Raw genomic sequence first — 16,648 nt, 5'->3', positions numbered from 1 at the left:
TTTCAACTTTCGACGATTTTCCCGACGATCTTCCCGACGATAACCAGAGTTTACACCAGCGCAACGTAGCGGAAAGCTGCCAAAAGTCCTCTTCTCGCGGAAACTTTGAATCCCATGATATTCACGGTACGATACGCGCTCAAGAGACGATCAGAATGGTCGGAAACGAATTCGTAAACGACGATGTACAACGAACCCGTGAAACTTAAATAGAACGCACGAATTCGCCGAGATCAATCTAGCAAAGGTTGCGCATTTCGCATTTTGTTTTACAAAGTTGAATCACAGTGAAAATATTGCTACCGCAAATGTAGATTTGTCTATGTGTATAATAAATATATAAGGAGAATCTATACACATTTTCGAATTGGTTTGAAACTTTATCGATACATATGGTCGCGATAATTGTATCTCGTTTGCTAATGATTTAACCTGATTTAACTAAATTTATATAAATAAGACAATTTTTGTTAGTCTAAGATTATTCCTGAAAGTTTTAAAAAATTAAAGAGAACAGTACGAATGAAATTTGAATCTAAAGATTAACGTGTTGCTGCTCAAAGTTGAAACTTGAGCGATGCCAAATGCGTAATTTGATCGGCATCAAGACGAATGTAGAAAGAGGGAAAGCCGGGTGTCATAAATTGTGTGGCTGATGCGCCAACAAAAGGAGCAACGCGCCGCGACAGATAACAGCGTAGCAGCGTAACAGCGTAACAGCGTAACAGCGTAACAGCGTAACAACGGCGCGACGCGCGTCCGGCACGATAATGCGCGCGCGTTTCATTACGCACCGTGGCGATCGATCGTGCTGCGCTGCATAAAACGCGTACACGTTATCAGCGTCGTGTTATCGAGCGACTGATTTATCATTACGAGGCAGCGTGTTCTCCGCTATCGGACGATGATCGACCGTTGTCGGTCTTTCCCGACGGGTTTTCTCTACCGATATACGCGCGGTCAGAAGCTCAGCGGGGTCGAACGTTGTTCGACAACGATAGGCATCACGACGACGTTTCGCGCGGTATACAACGCGAGTTTTTTCGTCCCGCGTACGTCAACGTATTCTATCAACGTATTCTATTCGCGTATTCTAAAGCAGGATACACGTGTCCGCTTTACGAGAATGTTTGGATCGTTCTCGAAAGATTATGTTAGAATATCATTAGAATTATAATAGAATATCATGGAATTAGTGGAAATTTTAGAATATCAGCGGCGATAAATATTATTAGTTTCTTTCATGCTCGATATCAAAATTATTAAACGAACATATCGCGTTATATTCTTGACGATTCTGATGAGTAGTGCATTTCTATGCATTTACGAGAAACTTCAAACTGTAGAAATGCGCACAATGCATATAATATACAAAAATATATAATATAAAATATCGAAAGTGGAATATTTAGTACAATATTTAGTAGATGTTTATCTTTAGTCGTGTTGGCGAAAATATAAAAATGCATAAAAATTCGCAGTCTAGCGATAATACCGATCTTCGTTTTCTTAACCACTCCGCTCTCCGTGCCTAAAATTCTTCACGATGAAAATAATACGCTACGGTAGTAGCTTGCAAACTAATACCCGCATTTTTACAATGGATGTGCGATCGTTTCTTGTCAGGTTTATTCTGCTTTCTCAACTCGTACTGTCAGGCTGTGAAATAACAGTCAGGAATGTATATACGTAGATGAAAAACGCTACAGCCGGTAAGCAATAAAACTGTCTTTTTCTTTCGATGCTTCTTATTCCTACTTGTCGTTTATCCATCGAAAAAGTATTAGCAATAGAATTCCGTATCGGATACGAAACGATACATTTGGTTGGAACGGTTTTACCGCTCGAAATACATTCTGTTCGTTAGTTTTTAAGTACACCGGATTAAATCGAACGTCACGCTATATTAAATCTCGGACAGAAATATGCCTCGTCGTAGTTATCCTTATCGGAGTAATCCATTTGGCGATCGTTAGCGCTAATCACGGCAAGTTGAAGTAATTCCATCGTCGAATTATCTGTCAAGTCATCGTGTTTCGAATTAGGCATTTCACGCCTACGTTTGTTGCACGCGAGCTCCCTTCAAATCCGACAACCATTCTGCTATAGTCTGCGAGTATCGATTCCGTCTGTCATAACCGAAGAGTCGGAATGGTAAACGATACGAACGGCAATGAATATTTCCAGCACCTTCCAGGAAACGGGAAACGCGTTTCTGTTAATTTTACTATTTTCCGTCACGCGTGTCTCGTTCGGTAGACGAGCAACTTTTCCCGATAATTATCGAAGCTACTCCGATCAAACCCAATTTCAAAACTATGTGCATCGACGTGTTGAATATAAATTCTTTATAGGATAACGTTTCCAAATCGGATAATGACTCTTAAACGTTTAAATAACGCTACAATGATTTTCTAGGTTTACTTAAATTCCCAAAAGCGTCCCAATACTTACGAAAGGGAGCGTGTCTCGTTTATCATCGTTTCTTCATTTACCGTATCGTCGTTTTACAATTTCGTAATTCCACGTCGAATAAGAAAATCGTAAAATTTTACTCGTTTTATTACTTATCTCGTTCGTGTTACGCAAGAGAATTCATTAGCCCCGCTAGCTTGAAACATGTGACGGGTAAAACTTGGCTAACGATATCGATCGCAGTGTGCAAGAGCAAGGATTTACTATATTCGTTTTATTCCTAAATTTCGCGACTTCGAAGCTTCTTGAAATTATGATGAGCGTAGGATTTCCGCAAGGTATCGCGGGATCACGAGTTGCTAAAGACACGGGGATACTAAAACGTTATAGAGATCGATCCCGCAGATACCAGGGTTTTTAGAGAGTTCTAGGGATATGGATGAGTCAACAGGCGAATATACGTGCTTTTAAAACTTTCGGAAGTCGTTTCATATTTTTCCGAAGATTCCAAGGATATCGATACTTGCCGGACTTTTTTATGTTTATGGAAATGTGAAAGCAGCAGGGTTCCGTGCGTCGAGGGATTTCGATGATTCGAGCCTTCGATGGTTCAACGCGTAGAACGATGCAGGGACACGCAGGAACCAACTCTGCACTCTCCAGAGAGCTTATAGGTGTATCGCTGGTTCCAAGATCCACGAGGTCTTCGGAGCCTCTAGGGTCCCTAGAGTTCCCGGAGGGTCTCTAAGTTCTTGGTGGTCTTGGAGAATTGTAGGATCTCCAAGGTGTTAGGGGTTTCCAAGGTCTCCAGAGTCAAAAGGGTTTCCGAAGCTTCCGTGGTCTTCGTAGTCTCCAAAGTCCTCGAAATCTGTGAGTCCATCTTACATGTATCTCTTACATGTAACGTTACGTTACGTACGTTGGTCTTCGAATTATAGGCGATCGAAGAAAATGTTCACAGTTTTCGTTTCGTTTTCTTTTTACGTTAAGAACGTTCCTCCTTGGCAGTACTTTCCTAAAATCCATTAGATTTTCGTCTTTGGAAGAAAAAAGATCTATCGTGTATTCGACGGGAGAATGCACGAGAAGAATGTGCGAGAAAAGATAGAAAATGGATGTGAGATCGTTGGAAGAACACCTGGTATTTTCGAGCGAGTACGGAACTCGACGTTGAGGCGCGCAGTAGCGTGGGCCGAGGCACGAAAATGATCACTCGCAAGATTCGTTTGATCATCTGTAACTCGAAAACCAAGGTACGTAGAACCCGTGTTCGAACGAACATGTATTTACGATTCATCTTTTACATATACACGTTGTTCCACGAATTGGCACTGGAATGCTTACACTTTCTCCCACAAACTGGCGAATTTCATATGTGCATTTCCTTCTGGAAGGATTCCTATCTATTTCCATACATCCAGCGTAGTTATAGCAAGTTTATGATAATTGCATCGAAATCCATAATCGCAACTGCCACAAATTCGGTGTTTCCGATAGCAAATGCCACGTGTCTGCAGATAATCTTATTGCATAGTAGGAACGCGAAGTTGCTTCTGTTTAACTTCGCGCGATCTAAAATCCCTTGTATTCGCTTCTATGGACTTGGGAGTGTTTGTATTATGTTCTACGAGTCTGAAGCTATTCGTACGCCATTTCATGCCAAGAATTCACGATTCTCTTCTCGAATCGAGTCTCACACAGGTTCAGTGTCACCTGCGTCTAGTCTTACGAGTTCAAATTCGCCACCACTTCTCGTGTCCAACTTGTCGTCTGTATTTGAGATTACTCGCTCGATGTTGTGTATATTTAGTTTCAGAAATTCAAGTTGGCTAGTCTCGTATCCAAAGGTCTCGTACAATATTACCACCCACCTTAGAACGAACCGAATCTCTGGAAATTGGTCGTCTAACTCGAAAACACGCGTTTGTTTCCTCTAAAACGCCGACGAACTCAACTCCAAAGGTAGACTCTATCTTTAAAAAAATTCGAATTTTCAGGCGAACGAAAACCTTCCAGGATTAATTTATCTAAGACTTCCATCGATACTTAGTAAAACTTTCTTTGCCGCGCTACGTGTAAATAAAAAATCACGTACTCTCGTCGAAATGCGAAACGAATTTCACGTAGTCATTTTTCCGGTTCATATATATTAAACTTTACGCGTTCTTTCGCCAACTCGTAGCTTGTCGCTAACTTGTAGCTCGCAGGTAATAATTTTTCATTTGCGAATTTCCTCGGGCATTACATTTTTTCCTCCGCGAGTTCAGGTATATATGCGAGTAACGAGAAGAAAGAGAAAAGAAAAGAAGTAAAATTTCAGATTAAACGAACTATGAGTACGAGCACTTCTTTTCACGCTTATGAAACGAATTTTTCGATAATTAATTTAAAATTTAAGAGACAAGAAGAACGTGAATTAACCGTTCGTATTATCGTCAAGAATTTTTAGAAAATAACAGAACATTTCCCGGTTATCGTATATTTGAAATTGGTGTCACTTGATAGACATTAGAGGAAAAAACAGCCACTTTATTTCCATTTAAACGCTTTAAAGGGATTCGATATTGTCGCGCAGGGAAGTGTGAAAATCGGCTCTTTCGAAGGAAATTTTCTCTTTAATGACACTTCAAATGCTTCGAATAGAGTCGTGTAGTCTGTGCGCCACGAAATTCGACGTTCTCCAAATTTACGAAGATTCACCGAGTTCGAAGTTATTCATCGTTCGCTCAGCAAAAAGCTTCGGATTTTTGAAATTTTATTTCGTCGCGCAGCGTGCAAGTTAAAACACGCGGCTCCTCGATGCCGCTTGTATGACCGCATTGCGGATGCTGGCTGAAAGTCCTCGTTTTAAGCATGTGAAATATTTATCGTTAGATCTCTTTTTGGATCGCGTCAAAGGAATAAAGTGCCAGCGACTACGAGATATCGAAAATGTACATTTTCCGATTAAACTTTTGAAATATTTGTTCGCTATGATTTATCAAATTAACGAAACAAAGAAAGATCAAATCGAACTTTTAATTACGTAATATTTGGCCTAAGTTCATTTAACTATTATCTCTCCCTTTTATAGCGAGCTTACAAAATATCGATAACGATACTTTTATCGACGTCTTTACGCTCGATCGCCGTGGACATTCGTTAACATCAACGTTGTAATTTAATGCAGCTTAGCTTTGATCAGGACTTATCGACGCGACTCCCATTATCCTTTCACCTGTAATCTCATGTTGTCGTTCTTCTTCCACAGAAACAAAGATTTGCGCGGTGAACGTTACGAGAATCGACGAGATTCCAGCAACCGCCCTTCATCACCGTTTCGCCCCTAAATAAATTTGAATCGCGACGAATAAACGCGCGTTCACGAAACAAAATAGCGTACAGACTTTTCCAACAATGATTTCGCTGACATTCTTTAATCAACCTTGAAACGGTCACTTGGATTTTACAGGTTTCGTGTAATTTTCTTATATTTTGAATATATAAAAGATGTATGCACGTAACTACGTAACCATCGATGAAATCTTTCGACTGCGACCCGGTATAATAGTCTATTTGTTGATCGTTTAAGTCTCGTTTGCGCGTACATGTCTGAGTAATTTTGTAGTAATATCGTTGAAACAGTACTGGCACGTGTAACATACCGCACCCATCGTTCCAATTTTAGCTCCATAAGCTGTCTTTTTATCCCCCTTCTTTGCCTCTTTCGTACATATAAAAAGATAGAGTCGCATACTTGGGACGATTAAACGATCGAGTAACAAAATTCATTTTTAGATTCGCAGTGGTCATCGATTTCTCGCGGTCTAAGTCGCAGAGCTAAACGGGCCGCGATACATAGCTCGAATCATCTCCGCTGCAGCAAACGGAATGGATAGGTTTTCCGCAGTCGTCGAATTCAAACCGCGTTTCCGTCTCGGACGAAAGTCAGGTATACGGGCAGATGCTTGTCAGCTTTAACAGAGTTGGAAACGTGACCGTCAAAACGCGTTAGAATCTTTTCCGCGAAACGCGAATACGACGGGAAGGAGACACGTGTAATCTCTCTTCTCCTTTGTCCGCTTCGTGAACGTTTTTTCGAAGAATGGGTTAGGAGCGAGAGAGAGCAACATCCACTTTCGACTGCGAATTCGGAATTCGACTGCGTTTCCGATTCGACGACGTGAAATCGGCTGGAGGAAATAAGCTTAGCTTTTGGAGAAAGAAACGTGACCTTCTCGCCACGTCGGGATCCACGTGCTTTCTTCACGGACGTGGTTTCGCCTGTCTTGGCTTTCCCACGCCACGTTTCTATATTTTTTTCGTCCGACGGACAAATTTTTCCTGCAACTTTATATTTCGACGAACGCGATTAAAGAAACGGAACGCATAATCCTAAATTATGAAAAATTAATATGAAAAAATTGCTATTGGTATTTATGAATTTTAGTTTCAATTTGACTAAAACGAAAGAAACGTTAAAATCTAAAATTTTACGGGCCGCAGTGGGACCGGATAGAGATTCGTTTTACTCGTTTAACTTTTCACGTTGCGTAGCTTCGAAAAACGAATCGAAATGGAAACATATAGGTTTGTAGAAAGGTTGATAAATCATCGATGCGACCTTAAAACAAACTATCAAAGTTGCTATCGAAGAATCTGGAAAAAAATGCGACGATTCGATGTAACGAATAAACAAGTTGCCAGCGGAACATCGTGCAAGCTCGTTTGCTGTCGATTCGTTGAAACGATACCTCAAAGATACATGCACGTTATTACGTTGCAAAAGCAATTACGTCGCCGGTAATAATGACACGGCTCGATGACGTTTTAAAGACCCACATCAGGGAAGATTATCGTGAAATCCTTTAATGTCTGTCGGCGAATACCAGTGGTATCGTATTCGGGTACGTGAAAGCAGAAACGAGAGCTAGTTAACGTACTTTCGTATTACGAGCGACGATAATCCATAGACCGTAAACTATAACCACACGGATAACTCGATGACCACTGCCACTCGCTTGCCAAATTTTCTCAAAATCCTTTAATCTTTTTGTATCTAAAATAAAAACGGTGTTTCTAATTAAAAAGGAGAATTCGCAGTTTGTAACGTACGACGATCGTTAGATAAAATTGCAAGCGATAGTGCGATAACGCGTTATAGTTATATTATAACGCAATTTAAATTTGGCTGGCTTCGGTGTACGCAAATGATGGAGCGAACGAAAAGGAGAAAGATAAAAAAACGAGTTGAGAAAGAGGATGGTTTTACGGTGTAGAACTCGTAGAAAACGAAAAAAGTGAGCAAAAAAAAAAAAAAAAGAATTTTACAAGCAGAAATTCGTGGCGCTGCGTGCCGATGGACAGCTTGGACAGATGGATTTGCCGCTTTCCGGTGATCCACGTAAGTTTTCATTATTCGTGGAATAGCTGCGTGTCTTCTTTAGAATCAGAGAATTCACGAAACTTTTTCTCCTTTCCGTCGTTTTTTCTTATCATTATTTTCTTTAAGACACGGGTTTCGGCGAGAGAAAGTTTATGAAAACGCATGTGTCGTTCCAATTAAATGCAAATTTCAAGGAATACGAACGCGTGGTACGTGCATAAAATGAAAAATTTCTTATTATCGAAATGAGAACTGAAAAATGAAAAAAAGCGAGAAATGGGATAGTTAGACACGTGTACGAAGAAGACGCGGCCGATGATGGATGGATCCAGCGAGATGATTTACGGTGGCCACCTAATCTACAAGTGGAAATTCTCTAGTTGCTTAGCGGTAACACGTTGTTAGGTGATTGAAATTAATTACTCGAATAAACCGCATCACGCAGGCACTTTGGTTGCGAATATTATTGCGCGTGTACGTAGGTAGATAGGTAGCCGTATCTACCGGTCCTTGACGTTATGAGGTTCAATTACAAACAGTTTTCAGGTTTAATTATGGAAAGTTTAGAATTTTACTGTACGTTACGAATATCATTACGGAAAAGGTTTATCGATATATTTCTGAATATACGTAGGAGATCGTTGCACTTATCGTTTCCAAATCACTAGTTATTACTGGTTATCTAGAATTATTAATAAAGTTATTCGATAATTTTTGGAGCTTATCCTCAACGAAACGAATTACAAACACAGTTCGGTTTGGTTAACCTGAGAAACATAAATTTGACTGGGGTAATTTCAATATCTTTCAGACTTATAAGACGCAGCCTCGATTCTGTCTATCGTGTGCTTGAAATTTGTCTTAAACGTATGGAGAAACGTACTCTGACTCGATTTTATGTAATAAATATTTCCAATAAGTTTCGTTCTGTCAAAAATCGGACTGAACTTAATGCGGAGATAAACCTATGGTTTTGCTTTACCAAAATATAACAAGCTATTTGCCTGTATTTCTAAGCAAAATGTGTAATTTGATACGCTATTCGCGCATGTTTTCCAACTAGTTTAATTCGAAACACAAATTTCGAATTAACGTAGCTGACAAGAAAAGTTGGCGCGTGTCTTACTTATGTCCACCGTAATTTGCTCTGTTTTCGTTATTCAACAGCGCGTAACGTACGTTACTCGGTATTCGATCTCAAATATCCTATCTGCCCAAAAAACGAGCAAAACGGAGTTTCTTCAACTTACACAGCCTGTAACTCTTGCGTAAACATTCCTGTACGCGACATCTAATCAAAGAGAAGATAAATTCGAAAGCAATTAAAGGTAATTCGAGTCGTGTTAGACGAACCCTGGCGTATTTGCGAAACGAGTGAAGAACGGTTTCCCGATCAAACATTAAAACTATCTCTGTCTCTGTGGTGGTTGGATCGTACGGTACGCCGCGTTGCGCCGGAAGGTAGGTATGTTAAATTTTAGATTACCGAGTGCAAATCAATTTGTGGCGCGGAAGGACGTCACGGCTGCTCGCATCGTAATTACGCTGGTAATAAGAAGGAAAACGGTCGCATTTACCCTGCCGAAGACGAAGACGAAGACGAAGACGACGATGAATTTACATAGTCGCGACGTTTAGGATTTATAACCGTGCGCAATCTGAATTTCATGGAAACTAATTCCGCGGCTCGTTTAATGGAGTCTTCCCTCGCGTGGCATAGACCGCCGCGTTGATTCTATCCGCCTCGATCTCGTTCGTTTTACGCACGCGCCACTGTCCTGTGTCATTCTCACGCAATTCATTAGTTAATCAAAAGCGTGACTCAACGCGACGCAACCAGTTGGCCACCGTCGATTTAGTTCGCGTACTATTCTCGTAAACGCGCTCGTTTTCTGCGTGACAAGGTGGACAGCGACTCGACGTCTAGTTAAAGTGAAAATCAGGGCGTGAAAATGCTGTTTTTTTTTTAGTTCTTTGTTTCCCGAGTGTGGACAACTGTTTGAATTTATAGCGACAAGTAACGCGAGATCGAACCACGGTCGGAGTATCATAGATCTAGCAGCTCTAGGTAGAGCCGCGTACTTTTGTAAGTAATTTGGCAACAACGGAGAACGAGATCTACGAATCGCAGTGTCCGTTCTTTTATATGTCATTTTGTATATGCTACGATGAAATAAAAACGTTGGATTATTTATTCGAGTATCAAGTTTCCATAAAATGAAATTCTTAGCAGGTTCTTGGCTTGTACAGGCTGTTCTCCGTAGCGGTGTATCTTGCTACCTTGATCTTACCATATCTGTTTTACGTCAAGAATATGCCATAATCATAGGAGTGTGATAGATGGAAAATTAATAAATCCGGTGATAGATCGACGTGGCTCGTCGAAATCCAGCGCACGGATGACGCGATTATAGGTGATTCTAGCGTATCGCAGGTTCTGGGCTCTTGAACAGCCCCTGTCGTGATTGTTCGACCGACTCGATATTCTCGATACGATGCTCTATGGATCGTTCGCGTCGTACGGTTCTGATTAATGAGAGAACGCGAGTGTGTTCGCGCTTCGGTCGAATGTCAAAGGGAACGTGAACCCGGTGGAGGATGTTTGATCTCCTCGATTGTCCAATGATTACACTTCTATCGAAACCCTCTGTCATCTATTTCGATGATTTTATGTAATGTATAATGGTGTCACGCGTCAAACAAATATATTAAAAATTATGGGAATAACGCGTGACGAAGAGATCGTCGACGACAGATGATGAGCAGACCGCGGCTCTTCATGCCATTGATTGAAAATTTAAAGGCGCAAAATAAATATAAGAATATGAAATATTCGGAGCACAGTGCTGATCGTAATATTTAGTCAGCCAACTGAAATGAATTTTTATCTCGTTCTTCCGTGTATATAATGTTCTTCTCTGTTTAACGACAAATTATTTTATTTACCTCGAAATTAGACTTTTATTAATTTATTCGTTTCCGTTATTCTTAATTCGGCCGGCCGTCAACTTTGGTAGAGTAATCGATTTTTATTCACGTATGTATTTGTTTCGTTTACTCGCCTTGATACTCGCAGATTATTATCAGCCGATATAGGTTTCCGATTGATTAACTAGCTCGTCACGTTTCAAACGTATACATACAATGTCTAATGAACGTAATATGCACGAACATAAATGACGATCATAAAGCGTATATTAATATCAGCTCGTTACCGGGCTGTCTTTAACGAAGTTTGTTACGGTAATAATAAAATACAATAATAAATTTTCGTGAAATTCAAGAACTTGTATATGCACGAATAATATTACGAAATATAATGGGCAAGACAATATTTCGATTCTCATATCGTCGGATGAATTTTTAATAGCGTTGTACGGGTTCTTAATCGTTGAACGACAAACGCTAACGACAAACGTAAGGCCAATTACAGAAATTAACGAAAGATCGAACTTTAGACGACCATCTGCCTGGTTCGCCTAAATCGAGATCGGTCCTTGATGCTTTAGTTTTATAATTCGACCGATGGGATATTTGGAGAAACGATGTCGCGATGAAAAATTCGTAGCCACGTACCTGTATGAGAGTCGGACGCCGATAGGTAAACGAGGCAGCAAGTCGTTAGGAGCCGAAGGAGCCACATGACACTACACATGATCGCCCGATGCGTGGCTCCTCCCTTCCTTATCTGTTCCCGCTGCTGCGGTTCGCGTACCGCTGCCTCGACATTCCTGTCATCTGAAACACACGACCGGATATCACGATAGTTTCAGCTGCATCCATGCATCAACGGGGCTTCAACTTATCTGCAAGCCGCATTCGAAGCCTTTCTGTTCGCACAGATCGATTAACTTTGCGAGCAGATTCGCTGAAACGTGTAATAGGTCGCGTAGTTCGATCATCCTCCTGTCTGTTAAAATCAAATTCCATGGAAGCTCGAGAAATACTTGGTTGCATTTCCTATCGTTACTAGTATTTGTAACGCGATAATAGAAAAATACGTTAATATCTTTCACAAACGTTTCGCAGCAAAAATCATTTCCAAAGTATCTCCTCCTCGCGTTAACCACTATACGTATGTACGATCATTGCACGAGTTGTGTAATTTTTGAAGAAGATTGCTTTGCCGTGTTTAATTTTGGCGGAGGTAGTTTTTCATCGGATCGATAATATTTCAGGGTTTCCCAAAACGAAATGGCGAACGGACGATGTTCGAATGGCTGAAACGAGAGAGAAGAGTATAGGAGAGGAGAGCTTCGATGCCATGGCCATAACGTAATTAACTGGTTTTATTTTAGCGGGCGCGGAACGGCCGGTTGGCCTGCTAATATGAAAGTATCGCGGACTCCGCGGGGATTAACTTCTGAAACTTTCCCACGGGCAGCGTGCGCGGATTTTAATTAAAGTATAATTAAGCACCGTTGGACGGGGAATTCGTTGAAAGAAACAAAGAATCGACGTGGCGCTCTCTGTTCCAGTTCGTCGTTTTCCATCGTAATCTCGTAAACCAAAGAGAACACGACGAACTTTCAGGATACCCGGTGATCAGTTGTTTTAAGAACTTTAACGCGTTTAACGCGCAATTACCTTTGATCTATCCAAACAACGGTACACGTGTACAGTCGATGTTCTTGATCAAATTTACTCAGAGTTCGTCTAAATTAATTTACCCGTTACGTATAAACGTGATCCACGTGTATAAATAAGCATCGTCTTGAATTTATCCTTCCTACAATTTTAATTTTAAACACATATTCTTCCATCCTCCAATGAAACGTTTTGCTTTTTATCGCTAACCTACGACAGCGATTCCCCAAATTACGTTTCCATTCGTGGTTCTAGAAAAAATTTGGAGAAAATGTAAAAAATATCTCTTCTCGCGGTCGACAATCGCTGAGCGACCAATGTTCACGAGGACGAAACAAAAAATCCACAGACGACACAACCACCGCTAGCGAAATCAATCCTAAATGGTGAACGCGGTGTTACGTAGCCTTCGGCTGCGAGCAACTGTACGTGTACCGTCGTTTTTCGCGTCGTTTCTCTCATCTGCCGGGCCTTCGATTCTTCGCGACAAGGTTTGCCAAGGTTCCATCGGTTTGATCGGCACGGCATCCGTTCGAAACGAAAGATTCCAGTCACGAACGAGCTTCTTGCCTAGCTATGGCTATATACTACGATATTTGAATAAAAGTTGCGGTTCAGTTAACACGTATTTACAGCGTTGACTCGGAAGGCTCGCGTGCGATTTTATTTGCACGCCGTCGCTGGGAACCTAGGCTTTCAGCGTTGTTCCTTTCACGTCACCTACCGAACACGGATTTCTTTTATCGGCCACGCGATAGAGACGCTTTCTACCTCCGAGCATGGAGACATTTAACTTTGACGTTCGATTCGGATATCCTAATCGAATTTTCAGCCGAGTTTTCAGCCAGACTTCGCTCGTACGACGTCGTGAAGAAGACGTCGTCGAAAATCGAACGCAATCAACCAGAGTTTGTTAGATTTTATTTGGCAACGGGAAATTGTGTCAAAGTAACTACATTATTCTTTAATGTGCCAGTGTGAAATTCATCCACATGTATTCACTCACGTTCGTAGGCATTACACATACTTTGTAAAAACAAGATAATACAATACAATTTCTTCTCTTTTGCGCTCTTCGACCATCGCTTTAACGCATTCTTGAAGTCGCGTTTGTCTTTTTTATTTATTCGATCGAGATTTTAGCAAAACTTCTCCGAGTGTGGCACGAAACCTTTTGAATTTTGAAATTCAGCTTTGAAAATTGCGAGAACCAATGCTTGCGATTCTTGTTTGTTATCGAAATGTAGTTTCTCTTGCAACGAATAAAAAATCGATTGTCACATTTTATATAAAATCAGGAAGTGTCCTAATACTTACGAACAGACGAATAATATGTATGTACGGGTTAGCGAAGCTAGATAAATTTCAGCTGTGCTACCTCTCCCTACAGAGTTGGTAGTCGGATGCTTTCGGGCCGCCCCAAGTAGTCGGGTTATTACCCGCTATTGCTCCATATTTCCAGGCTTAGTCGGAAAAAGTCGGATGAAAATTCGCTCGAGCTCCCGCGATATCTAACATTTAATACAGCGTTACATTTTTTATATGTAATATAAAACATATAAGCTAAAGTTTTACTTTTACTCGAAATTTGAAAATGTATGCTATATAATGTTGTAGCGCCAAGTAGATACATAGAAGGAAATTCTTTCGGGAGTTTTGAACGTGGAACAGTAATAAAAGTACGTAAACGTATAAATATATCCTTTAATCCTTTTCTTTTAAGTTAATATTTACAAAGCATAGTTGTTCGTTCAAACGTTTGATCGCGTCGCGTTTCCAAATTTCTGTGATCCTACGATTTCTATGTAGTACGATGATTAAGTAATTTAAGCGTTTGCCGCCTACCTAGACGATTGTGGGAATTTACATAATTTTATCGCTCGTACGAACGAAGAATCAACATAATCGTATTTAAATGTCTTTTTTGATGTTAATGAAAATTTAGAGTTCGGACTAACCATAAGCGTGAAACCGTTCTATTATCGACTGTTATTTCGAATATTTCATAGATTGGAAGGTTCGACTCTTGGTCAGAGATACGTTCGATTTAAAACGTTCTCGTGACAATATACTACCGCGAGACTCTATTAATTCCCGGCAAAGATATTTTCGTTTCACGTGGGGACGATGCGAAGTCCGGAACCAACGTACCGTCGAAATTTATTTGTCCGTAGAATTAATCCGTCTTTCTTTCTCCCTCTTTCTCGACTACTCGACGACTTCTAGTCCTGATCCCTGCCAAGAACGCTCACACGTTCGAACCATGCTTCGTATATCATTCTACACACACGCGCAGCGCGCGCGCTTATCTAGCCACCTATATCGTTAATTTTGTCCTCTTTCCAGCAGCTACTTCCGTCCTATCAAGTTCGGCAGTTTTTCATGGTTTCGTAGGACTTTTCTCGAGGGAGAAGCGCGCGTTTGGAATTCTAATTCAACGTTTCTAATACCACGGGCTGCAAACCGTCTTAAAATCGGTTGGAAGATGAACAGGAACCGTGTATCGACTCTTTGATAAATTAACCTCGAAGGTCTGCGAAAGTCGGAGCAACGTTGCCGTTTAAACGCGAGGGCTGTATAACGTATAAGCGATGCGTTGCCATAAGCATGAATACCACGGGGATAAAGGTACACGAGTTCTCGTTTAAGACGCTGCAATCGCCGACTATACGCGGCTATAAAGGAAACAAATTCTCCGCGTTTCGCTGACAAAACGGATCAACAGCCTTGCAAGTGATTCTCCTCGTGCGTTCGAGGCTGATAATTAATACGATAGAATAGCGCGAATGCAGTAATTACGATTCGAGATTCCAGATGCAAAGTCAGAAATCAAACTGATCAACTGCAATTTTTATCGATCTTTTAATTTCATTTTATTAAAATTATCGGTATTCGGTCGTCGAGAGACAAACGATTTACTTTTTCAAGTTCGATTCATCGCAATTCGAAGGTGAATTTAAATTGTATCGATAAACGTTTTGTTTGGTTATTTCTAGAATTTATTATCCAGATCAGATCTCCTGTCCTTCTTCGTTTCTTTTTCCTTTTTTCCCATTCTCCTTACGAACTTTTCCACTGCGACCGGTTGGCTTTTCAAGTTTCCATTGGTTTTCAACTATCTAAAAATCAGTCCGCCATATTCACCTTTCAGAAACGTTATAACCTGTCGAATCGTCGATCGAAACTAATACGGATCGCGCGCGAAACGAGAGTATTCACCGCACACGAGTAAAAGTCTGCCTTTATTAAAGTCTCGTTTAGCGATGGAACAGCGGCAAAAGGACTAGCTGGAATCGTTGCGAGAAATCAAAATTACTCGAACGACGGCCGGTTAACGAGAACCGTATCGATATTGTAAATTTCGTTTCGACACTGACTTCGAAATCAACTCCGTTCGATTTTCTTGTCTTCCATTTCCTCCCTCGCTCGCGTTTCATTTTCGAAAGCACGATTTCCACGTTCATCGTTTTCGCGTTTCGATCGCTAATCTCCGATCCAATTTGTCCGCTTTAACATCGTTTAACTTCTATACACGCGCGTGAACCGCTAATTATTTAGCCGGATTTCATCGTTCAATTAACTATGAGTTCTCTTCGGTCGGAAAATTCGCATCGATCTCGTCTCGTTCGATGATCGCATACCCCACTTTTGTTCGACAAATTTTTTAATACTCCGGTTTGTTTCGTTTCGGTCAGTTTTACTTTCCATCGTACCGTTCGTCCCCGTTTTCTTCTTTTTTCTTTTTCCTATTGGATGTTCGACGTACTATTTCGAGATGTTTTTTATCGTTTTTATCAACTCGCCAGTTTTTTATTCCTTTTTTATCGGCCAGATTAAGTATTTACGTTATCGTGGAACTTTTTCTATTGTTTCGTCTTTGGTACGGCACAAATGTCGCAACGATTAATTGTATAACGTATTTAACTAAGTTCTGTTTTTGTTTGAAAGTTGTATGGTCATTATTCACGACTGTCTTTTAGCGGAGAACGTATAGAAAGTCAGAGTCGAAAAGCACCGTTTTCACCAGCTTCGGAATATTCGAACGAATGCGTCAATTGTTCGTTCCTCTTTCCCTTTGCTCTCGAATAATGCCACGAAACGTTGTCTACGTTTCGCTGAAAATTCTACATAAGTAGAATTTGTTCCCGATACGTATGAAATTTGACGCGACTGATTCGTTTAGCTTGACTATACGGATTCGACTAAAAAGTTATAGCGGAGTAAGCGAAGAACTTTCCTCTTTGTTCTCTTTGCCTTGAGTAAATTTTAACCAAACCAAAC

At 40.7% G+C, this 16,648-nt stretch overlaps 1 protein-coding gene and 1 long non-coding RNA gene across 8 annotated transcripts in view; one reads left to right on the top strand and one right to left on the bottom strand.

Annotated features, from left to right (window-relative positions):
• The window catches only part of LOC132906715 (uncharacterized), a 350,670-nt gene that overhangs the window by 45,682 nt on the left and 288,340 nt on the right, over positions 1-16,648 (top strand). The gene's annotated exons all lie outside the window — the stretch shown is intronic.
• Positions 1-16,648, bottom strand: part of LOC132906707 (zwei Ig domain protein zig-8-like) — a 238,931-nt gene that overhangs the window by 34,734 nt on the left and 187,549 nt on the right. For 5 of the 7 annotated variants that reach the window (XM_060959127.1, XM_060959131.1, XM_060959129.1 and 2 more), the window contains one exon: positions 11,357-11,518. The exons of the other annotated variants lie outside the window; for them this stretch is intronic. In XM_060959127.1, coding sequence (XP_060815110.1) covers positions 11,357-11,435 — 79 coding nt within the window. In that variant the 5' untranslated portion in view covers positions 11,436-11,518. The remainder of the gene's footprint in view (positions 1-11,356; positions 11,519-16,648) is intronic. 7 annotated transcript variants of the gene reach the window in all.

This window comes from Bombus pascuorum, chromosome 5 (genome assembly GCF_905332965.1).
Source record: "Bombus pascuorum chromosome 5, iyBomPasc1.1, whole genome shotgun sequence".
Lineage (NCBI taxonomy): Eukaryota > Metazoa > Arthropoda > Insecta > Hymenoptera > Apidae > Bombus > Bombus pascuorum.
Note: the sequence above shows the minus strand (reverse complement) of the source record. Positions and strands in the feature narration are given on the sequence as shown.